General features: G+C 50.9%; 2 protein-coding genes across 2 annotated transcripts; one reads left to right on the top strand and one right to left on the bottom strand.

Annotated features, from left to right (window-relative positions):
- The first annotated feature begins 252 nt into the window (after positions 1-252).
- On the top strand, positions 253-12,178 carry AMT (aminomethyltransferase). The gene is made up of 10 exons (XM_075321704.1): positions 253-377; positions 1,712-1,882; positions 1,958-2,038; positions 2,398-2,529; positions 2,600-2,672; positions 2,850-2,995; positions 3,156-3,336; positions 3,418-3,573; positions 6,842-8,853; positions 12,002-12,178. The coding sequence occupies exons 1-9, from the start codon at positions 303-305 to the stop codon at positions 7,018-7,020; spliced, it is 1,194 nt and encodes a 397-aa protein (XP_075177819.1). The 5' UTR covers positions 253-302; the 3' UTR covers positions 7,021-8,853; positions 12,002-12,178.
- Positions 12,179-19,027: 6,849 nt separating this feature from the next.
- TCTA (T cell leukemia translocation altered) lies at positions 19,028-22,194 on the bottom strand. Its single transcript, XM_075320814.1, has 3 exons — positions 21,848-22,194; positions 19,980-20,034; positions 19,028-19,520 (listed from the first exon to the last, which is right to left on the bottom strand). Exons 1-3 carry the CDS (start codon positions 22,056-22,058, stop codon positions 19,478-19,480), a joined length of 309 nt encoding a protein of 102 aa, XP_075176929.1. The 5' UTR covers positions 22,059-22,194; the 3' UTR covers positions 19,028-19,477.
- Positions 22,195-24,216: the final 2,022 nt, after the last annotated feature.

A 24,216-nucleotide genomic window follows, 5' to 3' on the forward strand; every position in this document is an offset into this window, starting at 1 on the left:
CCCTGTGTGATCTCTGCTCGGTCCTCTGGTTTCTCCACAGCCACTGTGTTGCTTGTCCGTTCTGCTGGAGAAGGTCCCGCCTCTTATGACGTCATCCTCTCAAAGGGGGCAACACCAATCTAGTGATCATACATTTTTGGCAGCTGGCTGACATCTCACGCATGCGCAGTTCCAACTACGGGCTGAATGTAGTCCATTGGCTGCTGACAGGGGCGCGTATTCTGCGCATGCGTTCTTGGAGATGGAGGTGTGTTCTGTGTGTACTCCGCTCTCACCAGCACAGGTTACCGTGAGCGGACGCGATGCGCTGGCTGCGGGCGATCACTGCGCGGTTGAGGGGGTCCGGTGTGCAGGAGCGGAGCTACAGCGGGAGCCAGGTACCGTGATGCGCTGCGGCTTCTGAGGCCGCTCGGGAGACATATTAGAGGGGTGAAGGAGTTTTTCTGGGGAGAGGGGGGTCGTTCTCGGGAGTGGGTCGCTGGGCGCTGAGAGGGGGTCTGCTCGGTGTGGGGCCCGCTTGGAGGGAGAGGAAGAGGTCCGCCCCAGAGGGTGAGGGCAGGAGTGAGAGGTGGTCTTTACTGATGGGAGGGCAGGGGTGAGAGGGGTCCACTGTGGAGGGTGTGGGGGTCTGCCCTGGGGGGCGGGCAGGGGATGAGAGGTGGTCTTTATTGAAGGACAGGGATGAGAGGGGGTCCACGGGGGAGGGGAGGGCAGGGGTGAGAGGGGGTCTTTATTGAAGGACAGGGGTGAGAGGGGGTCCACTGGGGGGGGGATGTGTTGGAGTCTGCCCTGAGGAGAGGGCAGAGGTGAGATGTGGTCTTTATTGGGGGGGTAGGGGTGAGAGGGTCCGCCCTGGGGGTAAGACAGGGGTAAGAGAGGGTCTTTATTGGAGAGGGGGTTGACATTGGGGTCTGCCGTGGGGGGAGAGCAGGGGTGAGATGGGGTCCTCTGGGGGGAGGTGAGGGGGTTGGGGGTGAGAGGGGGCGTCTGCTGGGAGGGTGGGTTTGAGAGGGAAGTGTGTAAGGCTACATTCACACTTGCGTTGTTTTGCATCAGTCACAATCTGTCGCCTTGAGGAATTACAGTATCCTGCAAAATATTTTGCAGGATTCCATTTTTTTCCCCATAGACTTGTATTAATGACGGATTGCGATTGATGGTCCTGCGTTACATCCACCGCGCGATGGTTCCACTGTGGAATGACTGACCATCTGGTGGTGTGAACGCACAATATGTTTTTTTGAGTGGCAAAAAACCGCACGCCGCAGGATTCCGTCGCAAGCTGTAATGGATGTCTTTGGTGCTGGATTCCGTCATGCTCTACTGAGCGTGCCCAGCATGTTTGGCACCCCTGTTGGGCTGTCCCAAACACAAATGGATCACAACAGATCCGTAAAAAATGGACGCACAGCGGATGTAACGGACACGACAGATCAGTTTTTCGTTGTCAGTTGACATGTAAGAAAAAATGACGGATCCGTTGTTGCGGCGCAGCGACTGACCTGACGGATTTAAAATAACGAAAGTGTGAATGTAGCCTAAGAGGTGGGCCATGAGGGGGAGGGTGGCGGAGGATGAGAGGGGGCAGTCTCCATGCAGCGTTTTTTCTAGCTGGTGACAAAGGTCGGTCCTCTGCTCCGGGTGGAGTTTGTCCTCGGTCTGTGACATGAGGCGGAGAACATGATTCTATCCCGGTGTCTCCCGTCCGCAGGGTGAGGGGTCTCGCCGCACCGCGCTCTATGACTTTCACCGTGACCATGGTGGGAAGATGGTGGATTTTGCGGGCTGGAGCCTCCCGGTGCAGTATAAGGACAGCCACGTGAGCTCGCACCTGCACACCCGCCTGCACTGCTCGCTGTTTGATGTCTCTCACATGCTCCAGGTAAATGATAATGAGCAGCAGAAGATGGCGCCACAGTAATATCTGCCCGACTCATTGTGCGTCTCTACCTCACAGACCCGGATCCACGGAAAAGATCGCATCGCTTTCATAGAAAGTCTCGTAGTCGGTGACATCGCAGAACTAAAGCCAAACCAGGTAAGTGATGTCATCACCCGGGGGCGGGGCTGACAACCTCACACATGGTATACAGCCTGGTTGTCAGCAGTAATAGATGAGGAGCTGATGCTGTAGCATAACGTGTGTTGGTCTCATGTCTGATCACGTCATTATATCAGTGATGTCATCACCAGGGGGCGGGGCTGACAACCTCACACATGGTATACAGCCTGGTTGTCAGCAGTAATAGATGAGGAGCTGATGCTGTAGCATAACGTGTGTTGGTCTCATGTCTGATCACGTCATTATATCAGTGATGTCATCACCAGGGGGCGGGGCTGACAACCTCTCACACTGCACAGGCGGTTGTCAGCTGCTGATATTTGTGGTTTCTGCAGGGGTCGCTGTCGCTCTTCACTAATGATGGCGGTGGGATTATTGATGACCTCATTGTGAATAACACCTCGGACGGTTACCTCTATGTTGTGTCCAACGCCGGCTGTGCTGAGAAAGACTCTGCCCACATGCAGGTAACGGCCTCCATCTTGGTGGTGGCAGCCTCCGTACTGTGAGCCTCATGTGTCTTTTTGCCTCCGCCAGAACAAGCTGCAGGAGTTCCGCGGACGCGACGTGGCGCTGGAGCCTGTGGACTGCGCTCTCCTGGCTCTACAAGGTGATGTCTCTCTGCGGTTATCGTGCAGCCGCCATGACATGCGGTGGGGGTGATACCATGCAGCGCCCCTTGCTGGTGCTCAGTTACATGATGCCTCCCTGCACAGATCATAAGCGGAGAAGAATCCAGCGGATCCAGAGCCTGATGAGAGCTTGAATCCTTGTTCTTTGCCTGCAGGACCGGCCACTGCTGACGTTCTCCAGGCCGGACTGAGTGATGACCTCTCCAAGTTGACGTTCATGACCGGCGTCACCACCTCTGTGTTTGGGATCTCTGGCTGCAGAGTGACCCGGTGCGGGTACACAGGGGAGGACGGGGTGGAGGTAGGTGGGCAGGGCTCCCAGCAGCACAGAGGATATCCGAAGTAGAGCATGCTGATTTATGGGGAAGTCACAGACCGTTACACACAGCATGGTTCCCAGCTGTGCAGAGTATTTCAGGAGCGGTGTGTGGTGACCCATCATGATTTTCCATGTCTTGCAGATCTCTGTACCTGCTAACAGGGTGGTGGAATTGGCAGACAGGTTCCTGCAGAACGGGGAGGTGAAGCTGGCGGGTCTGGCTGCCCGGGACAGTCTACGGCTGGAGGCCGGCCTGTGTCTGTACGGTAATGACATTGATGAGACCACCAGCCCAGTGGAGGCGACTCTGGTGTGGACGATCGGTGGGTGAGGACCCATTAATGTTATTGTAGGGACATAAGCTAAACACTGTGTGACACCCCCCCCCCCCCATCTTCTCATAGGGAAACGCCGAAGAACTGCCATGGACTTCCCCGGAGCTTCCATCATTGTGCCCCAGATTAAAGGAAAAGTGACACGGAAACGTGTTGGGTTGACGTCTACGGGGCCGCCTGCCCGGCAGCACACGCCAATCCTAAACCTGGAGGGGCGCATCATCGGTGAGTGCCCACGGGGGAGGGGTGTTTGGGTGTACAGGTTAGATAGTCCAGGGCTGCAGGTTCACATTACATCACTTATGATCCTGCCATTATAGAGGTAGTGCGGGACTTTTGTAACCTTCCCTTTATGGGGCGGCTGCCAACCACGATCTCCGCAGCTTCCGCTGATGTCCTAGTGATGATAGTGGCTTTCTTACTACAAAAGCATATCCAAAGGCACTCAATAATACAAGAATACATGGGGCATTGCATTACTGCTATAAAAATATTTGAAAAAAGAGAAATACATAGCTAATGTGAAAAATGAGTAAAAAGACATAGGCATACTGCTTTGGAAATATTGACAATTAGAGAGTCTTAGCTTATGTATTGGCCAATCCATGTGAGCCCGATAACCTTGACAAGGTGATCTCATTATATTGGGAAACTAACATTGCATGCCTTTATGTGCAATTAAAATCTGCGTGTCTGGGCGGATAGGTCCCTGGCTGAAAAGGATGGTGGGCACACCCTGGCTATAGGACGGAGGGCTAGATCAGAACAAATGCATTACATCAGAAAACTGACCAGCAGCTTCCACAAATGTGAACAGGCGCCAACGGAAAAAACAATCACAACAGCATATCCAGTGGCACTCAATAATATAAGGATACATTGGCATTGCATTGCTGCTATAAGAATAGTGGGAAAAAAGAGAAAAATATGTACTGTTTTTCCAATAGTAAAACAGTCTTAAACTTTTTTTTTTTTTTTTTTTTTCCCCCACACCCCCCCACCCCCACAACAAGAAGCACTAGGGCTTATTTTTGGAGTAGGTCCTATTCTTGGAGAAACACGGTTGGGTGCAAGTTACACCCCCCCCCCCCCAAAAAAAAAAAAGCAGACACCCCCTTCCTTCCCAGGAGACTCATACTTACCAGACCCTGGACATCTGCGTGGCTCCCAGGTCATCCTGTGATCCCCGGTGGGCGCTCCTAGCAGGAATGCTGCACATTGGTCCTCCCCTGCTTCTGGCCAACAGTCAGATATATATATATAATATGCATATGCGCAGGGGGGGATGGAAGTTATGCATCCATCGCAGGTCCTGTAAGCATTCGATCCGCAGCTGCAGGTCCTTGCGCTCCACCGTACTGCATCTCAGGGTTCTGCCGGCCAGAAGAAATCGGTATTGCTGGATGGTGTGTGTGTGTGTGTGTGATCTGATGTGAGACTGTGTGATCTGATGTGAGACTGTGTGATCTGATGTGAGACTGTGTGATCTGATGTGAGACTGTGTGATCTGATGTGAGACTGTGTGATCTGATGTGAAACTGTGTGTGATCTGATGTGAAACTGTGTGTGATCTGATGTGAGACTGTATGATCTGATGTGAGACTGTATGATCTGATGTGAGACTGTATGATCTGATGTGAGACTGTGTGATTTGATGTGAGACTGTGTGATTTGATGTGAGACTGTGTGATCTGATGTGAGACTGTGTGATCTGATGTGAGACTGTGTGATCTGATGTGAAACTGTGTGTGATCTGATGTGAAACTGTGTGTGATCTGATGTGAGACTGTATGATCTGATGTGAGACTGTATGATCTGATGTGAGACTGTATGATCTGATGTGAGACTGTGTGATTTGATGTGAGACTGTGTGATTTGATGTGAGACTGTGTGATTTGATGTGAGACTGTGTGATTTGATGTGAGACTGTGTGATTTGATGTGAGACTGTGTGATTTGATGTGAGACTGTGTGATTTGATGTGAGACTGTGTGATTTGATGTGAGACTGTGTGATTTGATGTGAGACTGTGTGATTTGATGTGAGACTGTGTGATTTGATGTGAGACTGTGTGATTTGATGTGAGACTGTGTGATTTGATGTGAGACTGTGTGATTTGATGTGAGACTGTGTGATTTGATGTGAGACTGTGTGATTTGATGTGAGACTGTGTGATTTGATGTGAGACTGTGTGATTTGATGTGAGACTGTGTGATTTGATGTGAGACTGTGTGATCTGATGTGAGACTGTGTGAGATCTGCAGGGCCTCCCGCTCGTCGGCTGGTGAGTATGATTGCGGGGAGTCCTCTGTCTATAATGAACTGTTCTGCGTATTCTTTAACTTTTTTTTTAGCTGCATGGACACTTCATTATTGAGCCACGACTAGGGCTTACTTTTGGGGTAGGACTTATATTTAAGCCTTGCTCAGAAAATGTTGAAAATTCCTGTTGGGGGAGGTCTTATTTTTGGTAAAACACGGTAGCTAATGTGAAAAATGAGTAAAAATGCATAGACCTTGCATTACTGCTTTGGAAATATTGAAAAAAAGAGATTCTTATCTTCTGTATTTCTGATATAGTTTGTAGTACGTTTAGTCTGACCTTGCACTCCGCCCTATAGCCAGGGTGTGCCCACCATCCTTTTTAATGAGTAGATACACACGGCACTTCTGGAGTGGTGCACAAGTAGGGTCCAATACCATCGCCAGTAAATGCAGAAACTTGGCACTCGGGATTAAGGTGAACATGAACAGTAGTTATTTGACAATAAAAACTACTGTTGATCCAGAGTGCCAAGTTTTTGCGTTCACCATCCTTTTTAGCCAGGGACCTATCTGTCCAGACATGCAGATTTTTAATTGCACATAGAGGCATTTTAATGTTAGGTTCCCGATATGAGATCACCTTGTCAAGGTTATCGGGCTCACATGGATTGGGTAATACATAAACTAAGAATCTCTATTTGTCAATATTTCCAAAGCAGTAATGCAATGTTTGTCTTTTTACTCATTTTTCATATTAGCTATGTATTTCTTCTTTTTCCAATATTCTTATAGCAGTAATGTAATACCAGTGAATCCTTATATTATTGAGTCCCATTGGATATGCGTGTGTAGGTTTTTTTTGGGTCGGCGCCTGTTCACACTTATTGAAGTTGCAGGTCAGTTTTCTGATATAGTGGATTTCTTCCCGCTCTGTTGCTGGAGTGCCTGTAACCTCTGACGTGCTGGAGGAGGAGCTCTTAACCCTGAGAGTCCCATGCACACTGGAATAATGTCCTCTGCCCCTGCTGATGTGGGCAGGTCCTGTATCATGGGGGAGGGTTGGCAGAAGTATTGGGCTGTCTCACTGCACGGAGCCGGCTGTCAGCCAGTAGGACGTGGGACGCCTCATCCACAGAGCGGAGGAGATGACACCAGAAGCCACAGGAGCTGTCTGGACCAGGCAGGAAGACAAAAGTCAGAGAACCTCTTTAACTATTTCCTCTCTGCAGGTGAAGTGACCAGCGGTTGCCCCTCCCCCTCCTTACGGGTGAACGTGGCGATGGGCTACGTGGAGCCGGAGTACGCCAAAACAGGAACAGCACTGCGTCTCGATGTTCGGAAAAAGATGGTGGACGGCGCCACCTGCAAAATGCCATTTCTGCCGTCAAAGTATTATAGTATAAAGTAACACCTGAATAACGCTAAGATCAGGATCCCCTCCCCCATCCTCTCTGAGGCCCTGCTCTATTCAGGGCTATATTCCTCACAATTTCTCAGGGACTAACGTGCCAATACTGTCAGCCATTCCAGGGGCCCCGGCTCCACACAAGCTTATATTTTGTAGGACTCTGCCGACTAATCACTGTGGATGATGAAGACTGTTCCAAGCTCCAGCAAAGCGGCTAGGTACAGTCCTATGTAAAGCGTCATCTGTATCATTCTTTGGTGGGGGTGTTGCCCCCAGAAATCAATAAGCTTACACCATTTCCCTTAGAGAATCAGCCCAGCGACCTGATTGGTTGTGGCAGGCGACAACCTCACTTTTCTTTAAAGGGGTTCTCCACTACAACCCCTACTTGTTCCCCTTGTTGGCCCCTGTAGAAAATAAATAAGCCTATACTCGCCTCTGGTGCGGCCGAATTCCCGTAAGTCCATGTGACATTATGATGCGGGCTCCGCAACCAATCAGTGACAGCTTCCTTCACCTGGCCTTCGGACAGTTGAGCGCGGTGTGAAAGAAGCTGGCACTGATTGGTCTTGGGGCCCACATGTCATAATGTCACGTGGCCCCCCCAGGAACACTACTTCAGACATCGCTGGAACCGCGACCGCACTGGAAGTGAGTATAGGCTTATTTATTTTTATGGGGGCAACAAGGGGAATGAGTAGGGGTTGTCTAAGTACTGGACATCCTCTTTATACCCCTCCTTTGTCTTGGATCTTCCCTGTTAGTATCATCATTTGCGGTCAGTGACCTGATGACAGTCCAGGTCCCACAACTACAGATCTGTTACTATTCACAGATGAGTGGACCCGGGGAAGGTTCAGTTCCCACCGAAGTTCAGCCGGACTTTAGGCCTCTTTCACATGTCCTTGAAAACCACACACGTTTTGTACGGACGTGTAAAAGGTGCGTATGGCCCTCCGTGTGCCGTGATTCTGACACGTGAATATTCTCCGTGATAATATACGGAGAACAGGAACTTTATACTCGCCTGTACCTGGCGCTGCTGTCTGTGGTGCTGATGTCTTCTGCTCTGCGGTCTCCCTTCTGCTGCTGCTTCCGGTCCTTGGTACAGTGCATATGTAATGAGCGGGGTCGGAAGCAAGTGACAGGAGGGCCAAAGACAGCAGCGCTGGAGATAGGCGTGTATAAAATATCATTTTATTTTATAGACACGTGTTTTCTCCGGTACATGTCACACTGATCACATCAGTGTGTGACACCTGTGCTGCCGGAGAAAACGGGACATGTCTAAGTGTGGAGCACACGGACACACATATGCTCCACACGGTCCATGTGAAAATATGCATGTGTGCGCAGCCCCGTTGATTTTAATGGGTCTACGTGTGTCCATGTCTCCAGGACATGTGAATACGGACGTGTGAAGGGGGCCTCAGTTAGTTTTGTTTTCTAGACCCGAACCTCATTGGACGTTACTGATTAAAATTCGGCGCTCCTTACAGATAGGCAGGTATTGATAAAAAAAAATCACTTTGGGGGATTTTTCATTTTTTTTTTTGTGCACACTACATGCAATAATGCTGATTTTTACCCCCACTGTGAGCCAAACACTGCAAGAAACTTGCCCTGGGACAAGCACTGAGCGTACCCGAGCACAGCGATGCTCGCTCAGGTTACATAAAGCACCCGAGCTTGGACACCGATTACTTGTGAAGTCCATGTTCGGTACGAATACAACTTTAAAGTCCGGGTCCACTCCTCTCTAGTTACTATGCATTAGGGCCCAGCACAGATCACACTGAGCGCTTGGTGCTGTTCTGGCTCTAAACTAGGAAGGTAATTCTGTGTTTTTCAACCAAATATTTATACTACTTTATATATAAAAACCATGTACTTTATTATAAGAAATGCACATACATACATAGATTGTTTAAAATCAGGGAGGAAAGACAGGATAATTGACCCTATTCTTTTCCTACCTCACAACAGGGGTCGGCGTCCTAATTAGAGAGACGCCCCCGTTCCACGATGACTGACCCTAGGTAATCCCTTCCTGCGTATTCAAAGTGTAGTCCCCTCAAGATTGATATACCCCAACAGTAGTAACACCACAGTGAGGAAAGAGGTGCTCAGTCAATAATGGCTAATTTGTCTGTATCACCAATATGACCACTGGGGATTGGGGGTATAAGGTCAGAAGCTGTCATTAAGTCTGTGTGCTCAGTATTAGATAGAGAATTAGATGTTAATAATCATATATTAAAGGAATGCCCAAGAATAATTTTGGCCGTATCAGAAAACTGCCCGACGCATTTCACCCTTTAGACAGTTGAGGGCTCATCAGGGGCTTTGTGATTGGGTCTTGAAGATTTTCTTTTGGCAATTCTGAAACAACACAGAATAGACACCCTCATTAGGCTCCAGGAGTAACTTCACTCAAATGAGTGTATGTTAGACCACTCATACTAACCCGTTGTAATGGACTCCTTTTTTCACTTTTAAAGAAAGGATGGTTGTGGTGTATGGGAGTATTGGCTCACTGGAGTTATGTCCCAAAGTTGTGTCAGATTAAGGACGTGCATGGATATAAATAACTAATTAGTACCCGTCATTGATTAATATCCCTAACATACTGTGGTCAATAATTCTGGTTTATACCTCCTACATGGATGATTCTTTTGTGCAAGGTTTAGCACTGATGTGTCCGGAATATGGCTGAACTCTATCAAGGGGATAAGTCACATCTTATTATTCATGATATCAGTGCATGTCATTTATGAGCATGCTTAACAATAAAGATTGCATACTTAGTCTTAGGCGTTCCACTTTGTTGATATGCATCTGTCTAGCATAATTCTATGGCTCCGTACTGTCCTTGTCTCTTAGATGTGATTTATATAATTACCACACTACGCTTGCCAACCATAAAGAATAACCTACAGTAGAGGGAGAAGGGAGCACATTTGGTCTAAATATTGATACTCTAACATATACTGTAATACATGGGCTCCAAGATAGCAGAATTACATGGAATACCTTGCCTGAGTTCAGAAAGAACAATGCCTCCAGGTTGGCGATCCCCCGGGTGTCATGCATTGATTTAATACTGTCCTCTATATTGACAGACAGTGACCAACGTACTCATAGTCCTGCATATGAATAACATATTTCAGGATTGCTGTGCCTGATATTTAAAACAGTGGTCACAAAATTATATGTAATGGCAACCATATACCTGATAGCAGTCCCACAGTGGGGTGACTGTGTAGAAATCCACCGCAGTAGGTATCTATAACATAAGATATATAGTGCTGTTTCAATATAAAAGTGCACATTACATTCCTGTATTAATTTAGTACTGTCCTATGTATTGACAGATAATAATCAACGTGCTCTTGGTCCTACAAGTAAATTACACGTTGCAGGATTGCTATGCCCGATATTTAAGGCGGCAGACACACAGAAAAAATTATATTAGCAGCCAAATATCTGATTATTGTCCCAAAATCGGGGGGCAGTGAAATAATCTACTGCAATAGGTATCTATAGCACAAGATTACAGCGCTATTCCTGTATGGTAGTGCACATTGACACATAATATTCAGGGGTCCTACCTCCTCCGGTCTGTATTGGGAGTCCCAGGTCTGATGTTCAGTGATCGCTCCCCTGACTACACTGAATCCACCATTTAAAGCCATGTTTGGCGCCATAAACCGGAAATGACGTTACGTTTCTTGTGTCTCCTCCTCCTCATGTTGCCAGCACTGAGACCACGTCATTCCCCGATCATGTGACCGGGTGTGGTGCATCTTTTTTTGTCCTCCCCTCTTTATGGATTAAAGGTTCCATGATAAAGTTCCCACATCATCGCGCATGCGCAATGGGGTGTTTCCTTTAGTTCCATAGATGGACATATCCTAGATATGCGTGCTATTATGCTAGACAGATGCATATCAACAAAGTGGAACGCCTAAGACTAAGTATGCAATCTTTATTGTTAAGCATGCTCATAAATGACATGCACTGATATCATGAATAATAAGATGTGACTTATCCCCTTGATAGAGTTCAGCCATATTCCGGACACATCAGTGCTAAACCTTGCACAAAAGAATCATCCATGTAGGAGGTATAAACCAGAATTATTGACCACAGTATGTTAGGGATATTAATCAATGACGGGTACTAATTAGTTATTTATATCCATGCAGGATATGTCCTTAATCTGACACAACTTTGGGACATAACTCCAGTGAGCCAATACTCCCATACACCACAACCATCCTTTCTTTAAAAGTGAAAAAAGGAGTCCATTACAACGGGTTAGTATGAGTGGTCTAACATACACTCATTTGAGTGAAGTTACTCCTGGAGCCTAATGAGGGTGTCTATTCTGTGTTGTTTCAGAATTGCCAAAAGAAAATCTTCAAGACCCAATCACAAAGCCCCTGATGAGCCCTCAACTGTCTAAAGGGCGAAACGCGTCGGGCAGTTTTCTGATACGGCCAAAATTATTCTTGGGCATTCCTTTAATATATGATTATTAACATCTAACTCTCTATATCTAATACTGAGCACACAGACTTAATGACAGCTTCTGACCTTATACCCCCAATCCCCAGTGGTCATATTGGTGATACAGACAAATTAGCCATTATTGACTGAGCACCTCTTTCCTCACTGTGGTGTTACTACTGTTGGGGTATATCAATCTTGAGGGGACTACACTTTGAATACGCAGGAAGGGATTACCTAGGGTCAGTCGTCGTGGAACGGGGGCGTCTCTCTAATTAGGACGCCGACCCCTGTTGTAAGGTAGGAAAAGAATAGGGTCAATTAGCCTGTCTTTCCTCCCTGATTTTAAACAATCTATGTATGTATGTGCATTTGTTTTAATAAAGTACATGGTTTTTATATATAAAGTAGTATAAATATTTGGTTGAAAAACAATATCTACTTTTAGTGATTGATATTGGTATAGAAGTTAATTCTGTGCCAAAGTTATACTAAAAGTTGCAGAATGGGTTAATACGCCAATATTATCATCTCTCTGTGTGTACACTGGAAAAGCGCCATCACATAGGACTGTCAGTGGATTACAGCTTCTTACATGGGGCTGCCACTTATTTGTAAACACTAACAATAAAATCTGCATCCTGCATGTTTTGATGTCATCACGAGTTTATGAACGGTGGGAGGAGCCATCCTTTACATAGGGGGAGTGCAGTGTGACTCCGCCTATACCCGCACACTCTACTACTACTGTACAAGGGGTAGCATGGGGCGGTCTACATAGAGTGCAAGGTCTGAACTGTGGCACACAGCCTTAATGTCCTGCCATTAAACCGCAAACCTCACAGAACATGTGCACTATCTTAGAATACGGCTACATTCACATGACAGTTACGTTTTCACGGATGCATCCGTGTGACATCCGTTCTGTATACAAGCCGTGTGACATCCGTTCTGTATACAAGCCGTGTGACATCCGTTCTGTATACAAGCCGTGTGACATCCGTTCCGTATACAAGCCGTGTGACATCCGTTCCGTATACAAGCCGTGTGACATCCGTTCCGTATACAAGCCGTGTGACATCCGTTCCGTATACAAGCCGTGTGACATCCGTTCCGTATACAAGCCGTGTGACATCCGTTCCGTATACAAGCCGTGTGACATCCGTTCCGTATACAAGCCGTGTGCCTTCCATTTTTTGCGGACTGCAAAACACGGAAGCAGCTAGATAAAGAGACAGAGGGATAAAGAGAGTGATGAATGAATAATGGGATAGATAATAGATGAGACATAATGTCCCACTCCCCAGCATTTTTTAATCTTGCACCCTTTAGTGCCTTTCATGTGGCACTAAAGGGTGCTTAGCCTTGTATTTAGCTAAAAAATAATTAAAAAAAAAAACCAAACCACATGGGGTCCCCCCTATTTTTTTGTAGACTGCTGCAGCCTGCACACCACAGCTGGAAACTTCACCTTGGCTGGTAATCCAAAATAGAGGGCACCCCACGCTGTTATTTTAAATTAATTTACATAAAAAAAAATGGGGTCCCCCCTCCCCACCCAAATTGGATCACTAGCCAAGGCAAAGCAGACAGCTATGGTCTGGTATTCTCAGACTAGGGAGGTCCGCGGTTCTTGGACTCTCCCGAGCCTAAGAATAGCAGACCACAGCCGCCTCAGAAGTGGCGCATCCAATGGATGTGCCAATCTTGGTGCTTTGTCCCAGCTCATCCCGCTGTCCTGGTGCGGTGGCAAACGGGGTAATATATGAGGTTGATACCAAATGTGTAATGTCACCTATCATCAAGCCCTGGGGTTTGTGATGTTGCGGCGTGTATCAGATACCTGACATCACCAACCCAGTCAGTAATAAATAAAAAAAAAAAAAATCCCCAATATATTCCCTCTTTCACCAATTTATTGAAAAGAAAGAACAAATCTGGTCCAGTGAAAATCCCACGACAATCCATACTTGCTGTCCCAGTCAACGAAGAAGAGAATGTTCCCCATTGGCTGGGAGAGTAGTGCAGTGACCTGAGCTAACATCATGAGGTCAGCCCAGGTTATTGCAGGACATGACCAGCGCTGACTTCAGGAGGTACATTACCTGCAGTGATGGAAACCTCTGTACTCCTGATGTCAGCGCTGGTCACTGACTTCTATGCCCGCCACGTTCTCAGATCACCTCTCGTCAGCGGCCTGTGAGGTCACCGGGCCGCCCGCGAACGGTGATGTGAGAACGCGGTGGTCAGTGACAAGCGCTGACGTCAGGAATTCATCACAGCAGGTAATGATCTTTACTAACCTGACAGCAACGCTTATCATCCCCGCGGCTGCTCGCACTGCAGAGCGGGCAAATGCTGAGATACTGCAGTGCGAGCAGCCGCGGGGTGGGAGTGGGATCAGTACTCAGACTGCACGGGCACCGACGGAAGTCACACGGAACTGCTTCCGCATAGCTTCCAGGGATTTTGCGGGCCCATTTACTTTTATTGACTCACGGTCCGTTATTACGGAACAGAATAGGACATGTTCCATAATAACGGAACAGGCATACGGCATCCAAAGTGTTTTTTTATAGGATCGGATGTACACGGATGTGCTTCTGTGTGCCATCCGATCCTGCACAAAATATATTGAAAAGATGGTCCTGTTGGGGGTCCTCAAAATACAGGAACTGACCAGGACAAACGGAATGGTAATGTGAATGAGCCCTAATATAGTTAATATCGCAGCTCACCTCCCCTCACTGCACATATGCAGTTCACAACATTCTCCCATAGACGTCAATAGGTAATGTCACAGCTCACCCCCTCCCAGAGCCAGTGCCTTTCTTTCTTATAGTGGTGAATACAGTGAAGGAAATAATTATTTCATCCCTTGCTGATTTTGTAAGTTTGCCCACTGACAGACATGAACAGTCTATAATTTTATATGATAGGTTAATTTTAACAGTGAGAGAATATCTAAAATAAAATGCAGAAAATCACATTGTATAAATTATATTAATTTATTTGCATTTTGGAGAGAGAAATAAGTATTTGATCCTCTACCAACCATTAAGCGTTCTGGCTCCTACAGACACTTAGACGCCCCTAACCAGCTCATTACCTGCATTAGACACCTGTCTTACATTGTCACCTGTATAAAAGACTCCTGTCCACACACTCAATTAGGCTTAAAATCCTATAGTGCCCACAAACTCCCACTGCTCAAGAAGGCCCATGTGCAGTCGGCCCGTCTGAAGAAGGCCCATGTGCAGCCGGCCCGTCTGAAAAAGTCCCATGTGCTGCCGGCCCGTCTGAAAAAGGCCCATGTGCTGCCGGCCCGTCTGAAAAAGGCCCATGTGCAGCCGGCCCGTCTGAAAAAGGCCCATGTGCAGCCGGCCCGTCTGAAAAAGGCCCATGTGCAGCCGGCCCGTCTGAAAAAGGCCCATGTGCAGCCGGCCCGTCTGAAAAAGGCCCATGTGCAGCCGGCCCGTCTGAAAAAGGCCCATGTGCAGCCGGCCCGTCTGAAGAAGGCCCATGTGCAGCCGGCCCGTCTGAAAAAGGCCCATGTGCAGCCGGCCCGTCTGAAAAAGGCCCATGTGCTGCCGGCCCGTCTGAAGAAGGCCCATGTGCTGCCGGCCCGTCTGAAGAAGGCCCATGTGCTGCCGGCCCGTCTGAAGAAGGCCCATGTGCTGCCGGCCCGTCTGAAGAAGGCCCATGTGCTGCCGGCCCGTCTGAAGAAGGCCCATGTGCTGCCGGCCCGTCTGAAGAAGGCCCATGTGCTGCCGGCCCGTCTGAAGAAGGCCCATGTGCTGCCGGCCCGTCTGAAGAAGGCCCATGTGCAGCCGGCCCGTCTGAAGAAGGCCCATGTGCAGCCGGCCCGTCTGAAGAAGGCCCATGTGCTGCCGGCCCGTCTGAAGAAGGCCCATGTGCTGCCGGCCCGTCTGAAGAAGGCCCATGTGCTGCCGGCCCGTCTGAAGAAGGCCCATGTGCTGCCGGCCCGTCTGAAGAAGGCCCATGTGCTGCCGGCCCGTCTGAAGAAGGCCCATGTGCTGCCGGCCCGTCTGAAGAAGGCCCATGTGCTGCCGGCCCGTCTGAAGAAGGCCCATGTGCTGCCGGCCCGTCTGAAGAAGGCCCATGTGCTGCCGGCCCGTCTGAAGAAGGCCCATGTGCTGCCGGCCCGTCTGAAGAAGGCCCATGTGCTGCCGGCCCGTCTGAAGAAGGCCCATGTGCTGCCGGCCCGTCTGAAGAAGGCCCATGTGCTGCCGGCCCGTCTGAAGAAGGCCCATGTGCTGCCGGCCCGTCTGAAGAAGGCCCATGTGCTGCCGGCCCGTCTGAAGAAGGCCCATGTGCTGCCGGCCCGTCTGAAGTTTGCCAATGAACACCTGGATGATTCTGAGAGTGATTGGGAGAAGGTGCTGTGGTCAGATGAGACAAAAATTGAGCTTTTCAGCCTTAACTCAACTAGCCGTGTTTGGAAGAGAAATGCTGCCTATAACCCACAGAACACCATCCCCACTGTCAGGCATGGAGGTGGAAACAATGTTTTGGGGGTGTTTATCTGCTGAGGGCACAGGACTGATGATGAGCGAGTTTCGAAATACTCGGATTCACAATACTCTTAACGAGTATTGTCTAATACTCACATATGCATTCCAAATACTGTGTGCAATGCAAGTCAATGGGGAATACTCGCAATGTAACTAGTAACCCAAATGCCGCACTATTCGCTACTCGCACAAATAGTGTGGCATTCGGGTTACTAGTTACCGTATTTTTCGGACTATAAGACGCACCGGACTATAAGACGCACCCTGGTTTTAGAGGAGTAAAATGGGAACATAAAACTTTAAGCAAAAAATGTGGTCATGACACACTGTTATGGGGTGAGGATCTGCTGCTGACACTGTTATGGGGGTAATGTCCCCAAATTCTCTACTAAGGTACCCCATCCTGGTAATGATCCTCCTGCCTTGTATATGATCCTGCTATAAACCCCCATCCAGCCTGTTCACATACCCCCCCCCCCCCATCCAGCCTGTTCACATACCCCCCCCCCCATCCAGCCTGTTCACATACCCCCCCCCCCATCCAGCCTGTTCACATACCCCCCCCCCCATCCAGCCTGTTCACATACCCCCCCCCCATCCAGCCTGTTCACATACCCCCCCCCATCCAGCCTGTTCACATACCCCCCCCCATCCAGCCTGTTCACATACCCCCCCATCCAGCCTGTTCACATACCCCCCCCATCCAGCCTGTTCACATACCCCCCCCCATCCAGCCTGTTCACATACCCCCCCCATCCAGCCTGTTCACATACCCCCCCCCATCCAGCCTGTTCACATACCCCCCCCCCCATCCAGCCTGTTCACATACCCCCCCCCCCATCCAGCCTGTTCACATACCCCCCCCCCATCCAGCCTGTTCACATACCCCCCCCCATCCAGCCTGTTCACATACCCCCCCCCCCCATCCAGCCTGTTCACATACCCCCCCCCCCATCCAGCCTGTTCACATACCCCCCCCCCATCCAGCCTGTTCACATACCCCCCCCCCCATCCAGCCTGTTCACATACTCCCATCCTGCTATATGCCCCCATCGTGCTCATATACCATCCTGGTATATGGCCTGTATCCTATAGCACAGAGAAAAAAATAAACGTTTATACTCACCTTTTCCTCACTCCCTGCAGCACCGATCATATCTTCCTCTCTGGCACGCTGACCTGCGTGTGTGGAGCCGTTCCACTGCAGCACGCAATGTCTTCCTGTCTGCCGATCAGCTGACCGGCACAGATCAGCTGACCGGCACAGATCAGCTGACCGGCACAGATCAGCTGACCGGCACAGATCAGCTGACCGGCACAGATCAGCTGACCGGCACAGATCAGCTGACCGGCACAGACAGGAAGACATCGCGTGCAGCAGGGGGGCGGCTCCACACACGGGGACGGGTGAGTGTACTGATTCACTGCACCCCGCGCTGATGATGACGCGCGGGGGGCAGTGAATACAGCCGCACATGATCACTCCAGGCTGTAATTGCCAGGGGTGATCATGCGGCCGGCTCTTTGCTATGCGCGCGTCCCCGCTCGTCCTCCCGCCCACCTGTCAGTGCCGGCTTCAGCGCCGAGAGATGGACGGGAGGATGGGCGTGCATATGTAATGAGCGGGCCCACGTGGTCACGGCAGGCGCTGCTGCTGCCTGCTCGTGCCCCCGATGACCCGCAGCACCCTCATTCCCAGCCGCGGCCCTATAGTCAGACCATAAGACGCACCCCCAACTTTCCCCCAACATTTGGGGGAAAAAGAGTGCGTCTTATGGTCCGAAAAATACGGTACATTGCGAGTATTCCCCATTGACTTGTATTGCACACACTATTCGGAATGGATACGCGAATATTAGACAGTCCTCGTTATGAGTATCGCAAATCCGAGTAGTTCGAAACTCGCTCATCATTACACAGGACTATTTCACCGCATCAATGGGACAATGGATGGAGCCATGTACCGTAAAATCCTGAGTGACAACCTCCTTCCCTCCACCAGGACATTAATTGGTTGTGGCTGGGTCTTCCAGCACAACAATGACCCAAAACATACAGCCAAGGCAACAAAGGAGTGGTTCAAAAAGAAGCACATTAAGGCCATGGAGTGGCCTAGCCGGTCTCCAGACCTTAATCCCATAGAAAACATATGGAGAGAGCTGAAGTTCCAAGTTGCCAAACGACAGCCTCAAAATCTTAATAATTTGCAAACAGGAGTGGAGCAAATTTCCTCATCAACTACAAGAAATGTCTGACTGCTGTGCTGCCAACAAGCGTTATGCCACAAGGAATAAGTCCTGTTTGCCAAAGGGATCAAATACTTATTTCTCTCTACAAAATGCAAATAAATTCATATAATTTATACAATGTGATTTTCTGGATTTTATTTTGGATATTCTCTGTTAAAATTAACCTAACCCTTAATATTATAGACTGTTCATGTCTTTGTCAGTGGGCAAACTTACAAAATCAGCAAGGGAATTATTTTCTTTACTATAGGTGATATCACAGCTCACCTCCCCTCACTGCACAGATCCAGTCCACAACATTCTCCCATAGAAGTCAATAGGTGATGTCACAATTCGCCCCCTCCCAGAGCCCGTTTACATGTTTTCCATAGTGGTCAATAGGTGATTTCACAGCTCACCCCCTGTCCTCTATGTATAAAGAATGCCCACAACTCTCCCATAGAGATCAATAGGTGATATTATAGCTCTTCCATAAATATCAATAGGTGATGTCACAGCTCACCCCTTCCCCTCCCTGCACAAAGCCGGCTAACAGAAGATCGCCGTACACAGAATGAGTCACGGGATCATTTCCAGTCATATTTGATTATTCTGTAATCTCAGATCCATTCCCTTTTGGCACAGGCTACACGGCGACTGATTCTCAGGCGAGTCACATGACCAACACCACTTCTCTCTGTCGGGCAGGATGCGGTTACAGAGTTACAGATGTGCAATGGCCTCAGGTTTGGATTTATTGTTGCTGTATAGAAATTACATTCATTATATACATCCAACAGCTGAGGGTTTGTTACAATGTATCAGTTCTTTAGAAGCTGCAGGAGCCTCCCCTACAGACGCCAGACCAGAGCGCCACACATTCACAGCAAGCGCCGCCCTCTGCAGTAAGGGTCCCGGAGGCAGAATCTTCTGCAGTAACTCCACCTGAGACATGAAGTCACTAGGTGGAAAAGAAAAAAAAAGGCCACAGTCATTGGTCGCTCCAAAACTAAGGCAAAGGGGGCACCCCCAAATATACATCCAACATAGTGCAGCCCGGCTCCCCCGGCAATAATATACACGTCCTGGTGAGGACCGCGCCCTCGCAGTCTGTGATTGGACAGAAGATCACATGTAGCGGTGGAGTTGTGGATCCCGAGCCATCTTGATTTCTGCCGTCACTCAATCTTGGTGCGTCTTTAGGGACTCTGTGCTGGCGCTCTCCCTGCAAAATAAAGAGCATCATCTGAAGGCGGGGACCCCTCAACAGATACCAGGACCCCGAGGGCACCGGAGGGAAGGGTTGAGGGGGGGGGGATCCCACTGCAATAACCGGAGGGAAGGGGAGATGATAGGGCGCCCCAAGAACACAGCGGGAAGAGGAGATGTGGGAGAAGGTGGACACCCTTCTCAACAGACACCGGGGCCCGCTGCAATAACCGGAGGGAAGGGGAGATAGGAGGAAGCCAGCCCCCCCCCCCCAGAGAGAAGGGGAGCTGAGGGGTGGCAACCTCCAAGAGCACTGGAGGAAAGATAAGAACCCCCCCCCCCCCCTTCCTCAGAGAGCACCAGAGAGAAGGGGAGATGGATACACCCCCCCCGAGAACATGGTCATCTCCAATTTAATTAAATGGAGTTGCTTAATTATTGCATAATTTCACACCCAAGATCCCCCTGGACTCACCACATGGGGTAATGTGCCGAATAATCAGGGGTCCCCCCGTTCTGTCCTCCCATACCTGACAACAGAGAGAAACAGTGACACATTGGAAGGCAGCAGCTAGAATCCTGCCACATGAGAATAGCTCTCGCCACAATCCCTTCTCTAGACGTTTCCTCTCACCCTGCTGGTAGTGCAGTGCGTCCCAATCTCACACTATTGGCCTCCTCTCACCCTGCCGGTAGTACGGGCCGTTCTCCCCCCCCCCCCCCCCCCTCACCCTGCCGGTAGTACGGGCCGTTCTTCCCCCCCCCTCACCCTGCCGGTAGTACGGGCCGTTCTTCCCCCCCCCCCCCTCACCCTGCCGGTAGTACGGGCCGTTCTCTCCCCCCCTCACCCTGCCGGTAGTACGGGCCGTTCTCTCCCCCCCCTCACCCTGCCGGTAGTACGGGCCGTTCTCCCCCCCCCCCTCACCCTGCCGGTAGTACGGGCCGTTCTCCCCCCCCCCTCACCCTGCCGGTAGTACGGGCCATTCTCCCCCCCCCCCCCCTCTCACCCTGCCGGTAGTACGGGCCGTTCTCCCCCCCCCCCCCTCTCACCCTGCCGGTAGTACGGGCCGTTCTCCCCCCCCCCCCTCTCACCCTGCCGGTAGTACGGGCCGTTCTCCCCCCCCCCCCCTCTCACCCTGCCGGTAGTACAGGCCGTTCTCCCCCCCCCCCCTCTCACCCTGCCGGTAGTACGGGCCGTTCTCCCCCCCCCCCCTCTCACCCTGCCGGTAGTACAGGCCGTTCTCTCCCCCCCCCCTCCTCTCACCCTGCCGGTAGTACAGGCCGTTCTCTCCCCCCCCTCCTCTCACCCTGCCGGTAGTACAGGCCGTTCTCTCCCCCCCCCCCCCTGCCGGTAGTACAGGCCGTTCTCTCCCCCCCCCCCTCTCACCCTGCCGGTAGTACAGGCCGTTCTCTCTCCCCCCCCCTCCTCCTCTCACCCTGCCGGTAGTACAGGCCGTTCTCTCCCCCCCCCCCCTCCTCCTCTCACCCTGCCGGTAGTACAGGCCGTTCTCTCCCCCCCCCCCCCCTCCTCCTCTCACCCTGCCGGTAGTACAGGCCGTTCTCTCCCCCCCCCCCCTCCTCCTCTCACCCTGCCGGTAGTACAGGCCGTTCTCTCCCCCCCCCCCCTCCTCCTCTCACCCTGCCGGTAGTACAGGCCGTTCTCTCCCCCCCCCTCCTCCTCTCACCCTGCCGGTAGTACAGGCCGTTCTCTCCCCCCCCCCCTCCTCCTCTCACCCTGCCGGTAGTACAGGCCGTTCTCTCCCCCCCCCCCTCCTCCTCTCACCCTGCCGGTAGTACAGGCCGTTCTCTCCCCCCCCCCCCCTCCTCCTCTCACCCTGCCGGTAGTACAGGCCGTTCTCTCCCCCCCCCCTCCTCCTCTCACCCTGCCGGTAGTACAGGCCGTTCTCTCCCCCCCCCCTCCTCCTCTCACCCTGCCGGTAGTACAGGCCGTTCTCTCTCCCCCCCCCTCCTCCTCTCACCCTGCCGGTAGTACAGGCCGTTCTCTCTCCCCCCCCCTCCTCCTCTCACCCTGCCGGTAGTACAGGCCGTTCTCTCCCCCCCCCCCTCCTCCTCTCACCCTGCCGGTAGTACAGGCCGTTCTCTCTCCCCCCCCCCTCCTCCTCTCACCCTGCCGGTAGTACAGGCCGTTCTCTCTCCCCCCCCCCCCACTCCTCTCACCCTGCCGGTAGTACAGGCCGTTCTCTCTCCCCCCCCCCCCTCCTCCTCTCACCCTGCCGGTAGTACGGGCCGTTCTCCCCCCCCCCCCTCTCACCCTGCCGGTAGTACGGGCCGTTCCCCCCCTCACCCTGCCGGTAGTACAGGCCGTTCCCCCCCTTCTCTCACCCTGCCGGTAGTACAGGCCGTTCACGGTCGGGCCGTACTTCCTCCATGACAGCTGGATGGCAGTGACACTGAGCAGCAGCCAGGCGAGCAGCAGCTTGAAGATTGCGGCTCTCAGGTCGTTGCTCTCCCATTCCCGGCTGAAGTCAGAGCAGACGCCGAGCATCAGCCCCAGGAGCGGGGAGAGCAGCTCAGAAGCCCCGGCCTCCATCATCGCGGAGAGCACCGGAACTGCCACTAGAGGGCGCTGCTGCGCCAGCACAGACGAAACGATCCGAGGCAGAGAGTCGGGGCCGGCTCACCACTAGGAGCGCAGCCAATCCCCCCTGCCCTATTCAGGCATAGAAAGGTCTGCAGGAGCTACACAAATGCACATGTGTGGGATAGCAATGACCTGTGAGGCTCCTCTGCTTTCACACATCCGGATTTTTGCTCTGCGGCACAATACGGCGTTCTGCAGAAAAACCGCGTTTTTTTTTGCATAGACTTACATTAGTGCCGTATTGTGCCGCAGGGGCTTGCGTTCGGTCCGGTTTTTGCCGCATGCGGCAGATTTAGCCGATGCGGCGGCCGGATCGAACGTCCCCTGCAACGTTTTTTGCTCCGGCAAAAAACACCGCATCGCGCCGCATCCGGCCGCTGCGGCGCATTTTTCAATGCATACCTATGGAGGCCGGATGCGGCGCGATGCGGAAAAAAAACGCATCCGGTCGCCGCATGCGGTTTTTGTCCACTGCGCATGCTCAGTAGCATGCCGCAACCGGAAAAAAACGGACGGGCCGCATGTAAAAACTTATGCAAAGGATGCGGTGTTTTCGCCGCATCCGTTGCATAGTTTTCACAGCCGGATTGAGCCGCAGGGCTCAAACCGGATGTGTGAAAGTAGCCTAACTGAAAACATACTCACATTGTGATTGGCTTATTAGGACACATGACCAGCGCTACGATTAAGGTCCTAAAGTAAGACTGTATGTTCAACAACTGACAGAAAGGTAGATGCTAGAATGTATGGGCGCCTTCCAGGTATGACGTAATTTCTATCACGTGATAGGGGCGTGTTCATGCAGCTCATGTTTCCAGGCTCAATAAACATTATTTTTTTTTAAGTTCACGTGGTCATGGAGTTGTTTATAATAGCAATGGGGGCTGGGGGGTAAGAAGAACCCCAAGATGAGGGCGCACTCGCAGGGATAATAGTGGACAGGAGGAAACATCGCCACGCCCACCAACCAAGCTGGTCACGCCCACTAACCTGGAAGCAGGAGGATATGCTATACTAGATACTAATAAGGCACATTCACTTTTTTTTTGTGTAACCTGATTTTTTATGATGCTTCATTTGAGAATCCCAGTGCATGCTGGTATACTCAAACAAAGCGTCATGAGGGGCAAAGGCTGCGGCCACTGCTGTAGCCTATGTCCCCCTCCCTAAAATGAAGCATCATCAGTAACGCTCGTTTCAGGGTCCAGGGTTAGTCCTTGTGTGCAATGTCAGCGCGCTCTCTGTTCTGTTGCTGGGTCAGATCAGCAGTAACAAGCAAGGAACGCAGCGAGAAAAACGCAGCGAGAAGAGTGTTATGTGATAAAAAAAAAAAAAATCGCATTCCACTTGGACCAATATTACTCTATGGGGCATCTACCACAAGCGATTATTTTCTCAGCCCTAATCGGACCGAGAAAACAGTCGCAGCATGCTGCAGGTGCAATGCGATCCTGTTCCACTCGCACCCATACAAGTCTATGGGGCGAGAGAAACATCGCACTGCTCTCGCGTTACACCGGTGTAACACGAGAGCAGTGCGAATCTCACATCAGCCGTCAACGGAAGAGATAGGGAGATAAATCCCTCCCTCTCCTCCGCAGCGCCGCCCCCCCTTCGCAACTGTGGTCTGATCGCACGATCGGACCACAGTCGCATGACACTTGGCTCCCGCTGCACTGCGAGCATGTGCCGAGTGTGATGCGAGCACTCGTACAAATCCCCGTGTGGCCTCATCCTAACAAGCCAGGAACACAACATGTCAGAATACCCGTAATGGAGAGACAAGTGAGATCATTTACCAGAGCGGCACTGGTCTTTGCATGCACATCGCACAGTCTGCCACGCGCATGGGCTAGCCCAGCCCCTGAAACGAGCGTCACTGATGGTGCTTAATTTCAGGAAGGGAGCAGAAGCTACTGCAGCTTTTTACCCCTCATGGTGCTTTGTTTGAGTATCCCAGCATGCACTGGGATTCTTAAAGCATTATTAAATAAGAACTAAAAAAGAGAAAAGCAGTTAGTATTGTCAGGGAATTTTTCATTCAAGTATATTAGATTATGACACCAAATAGATAAGGATTTAGGATGAAAATGTGTTTGGATTTTAGACC

Source organism: Anomaloglossus baeobatrachus, chromosome 8, assembly GCF_048569485.1.
Source record: "Anomaloglossus baeobatrachus isolate aAnoBae1 chromosome 8, aAnoBae1.hap1, whole genome shotgun sequence".
NCBI lineage: Eukaryota > Metazoa > Chordata > Amphibia > Anura > Aromobatidae > Anomaloglossus > Anomaloglossus baeobatrachus.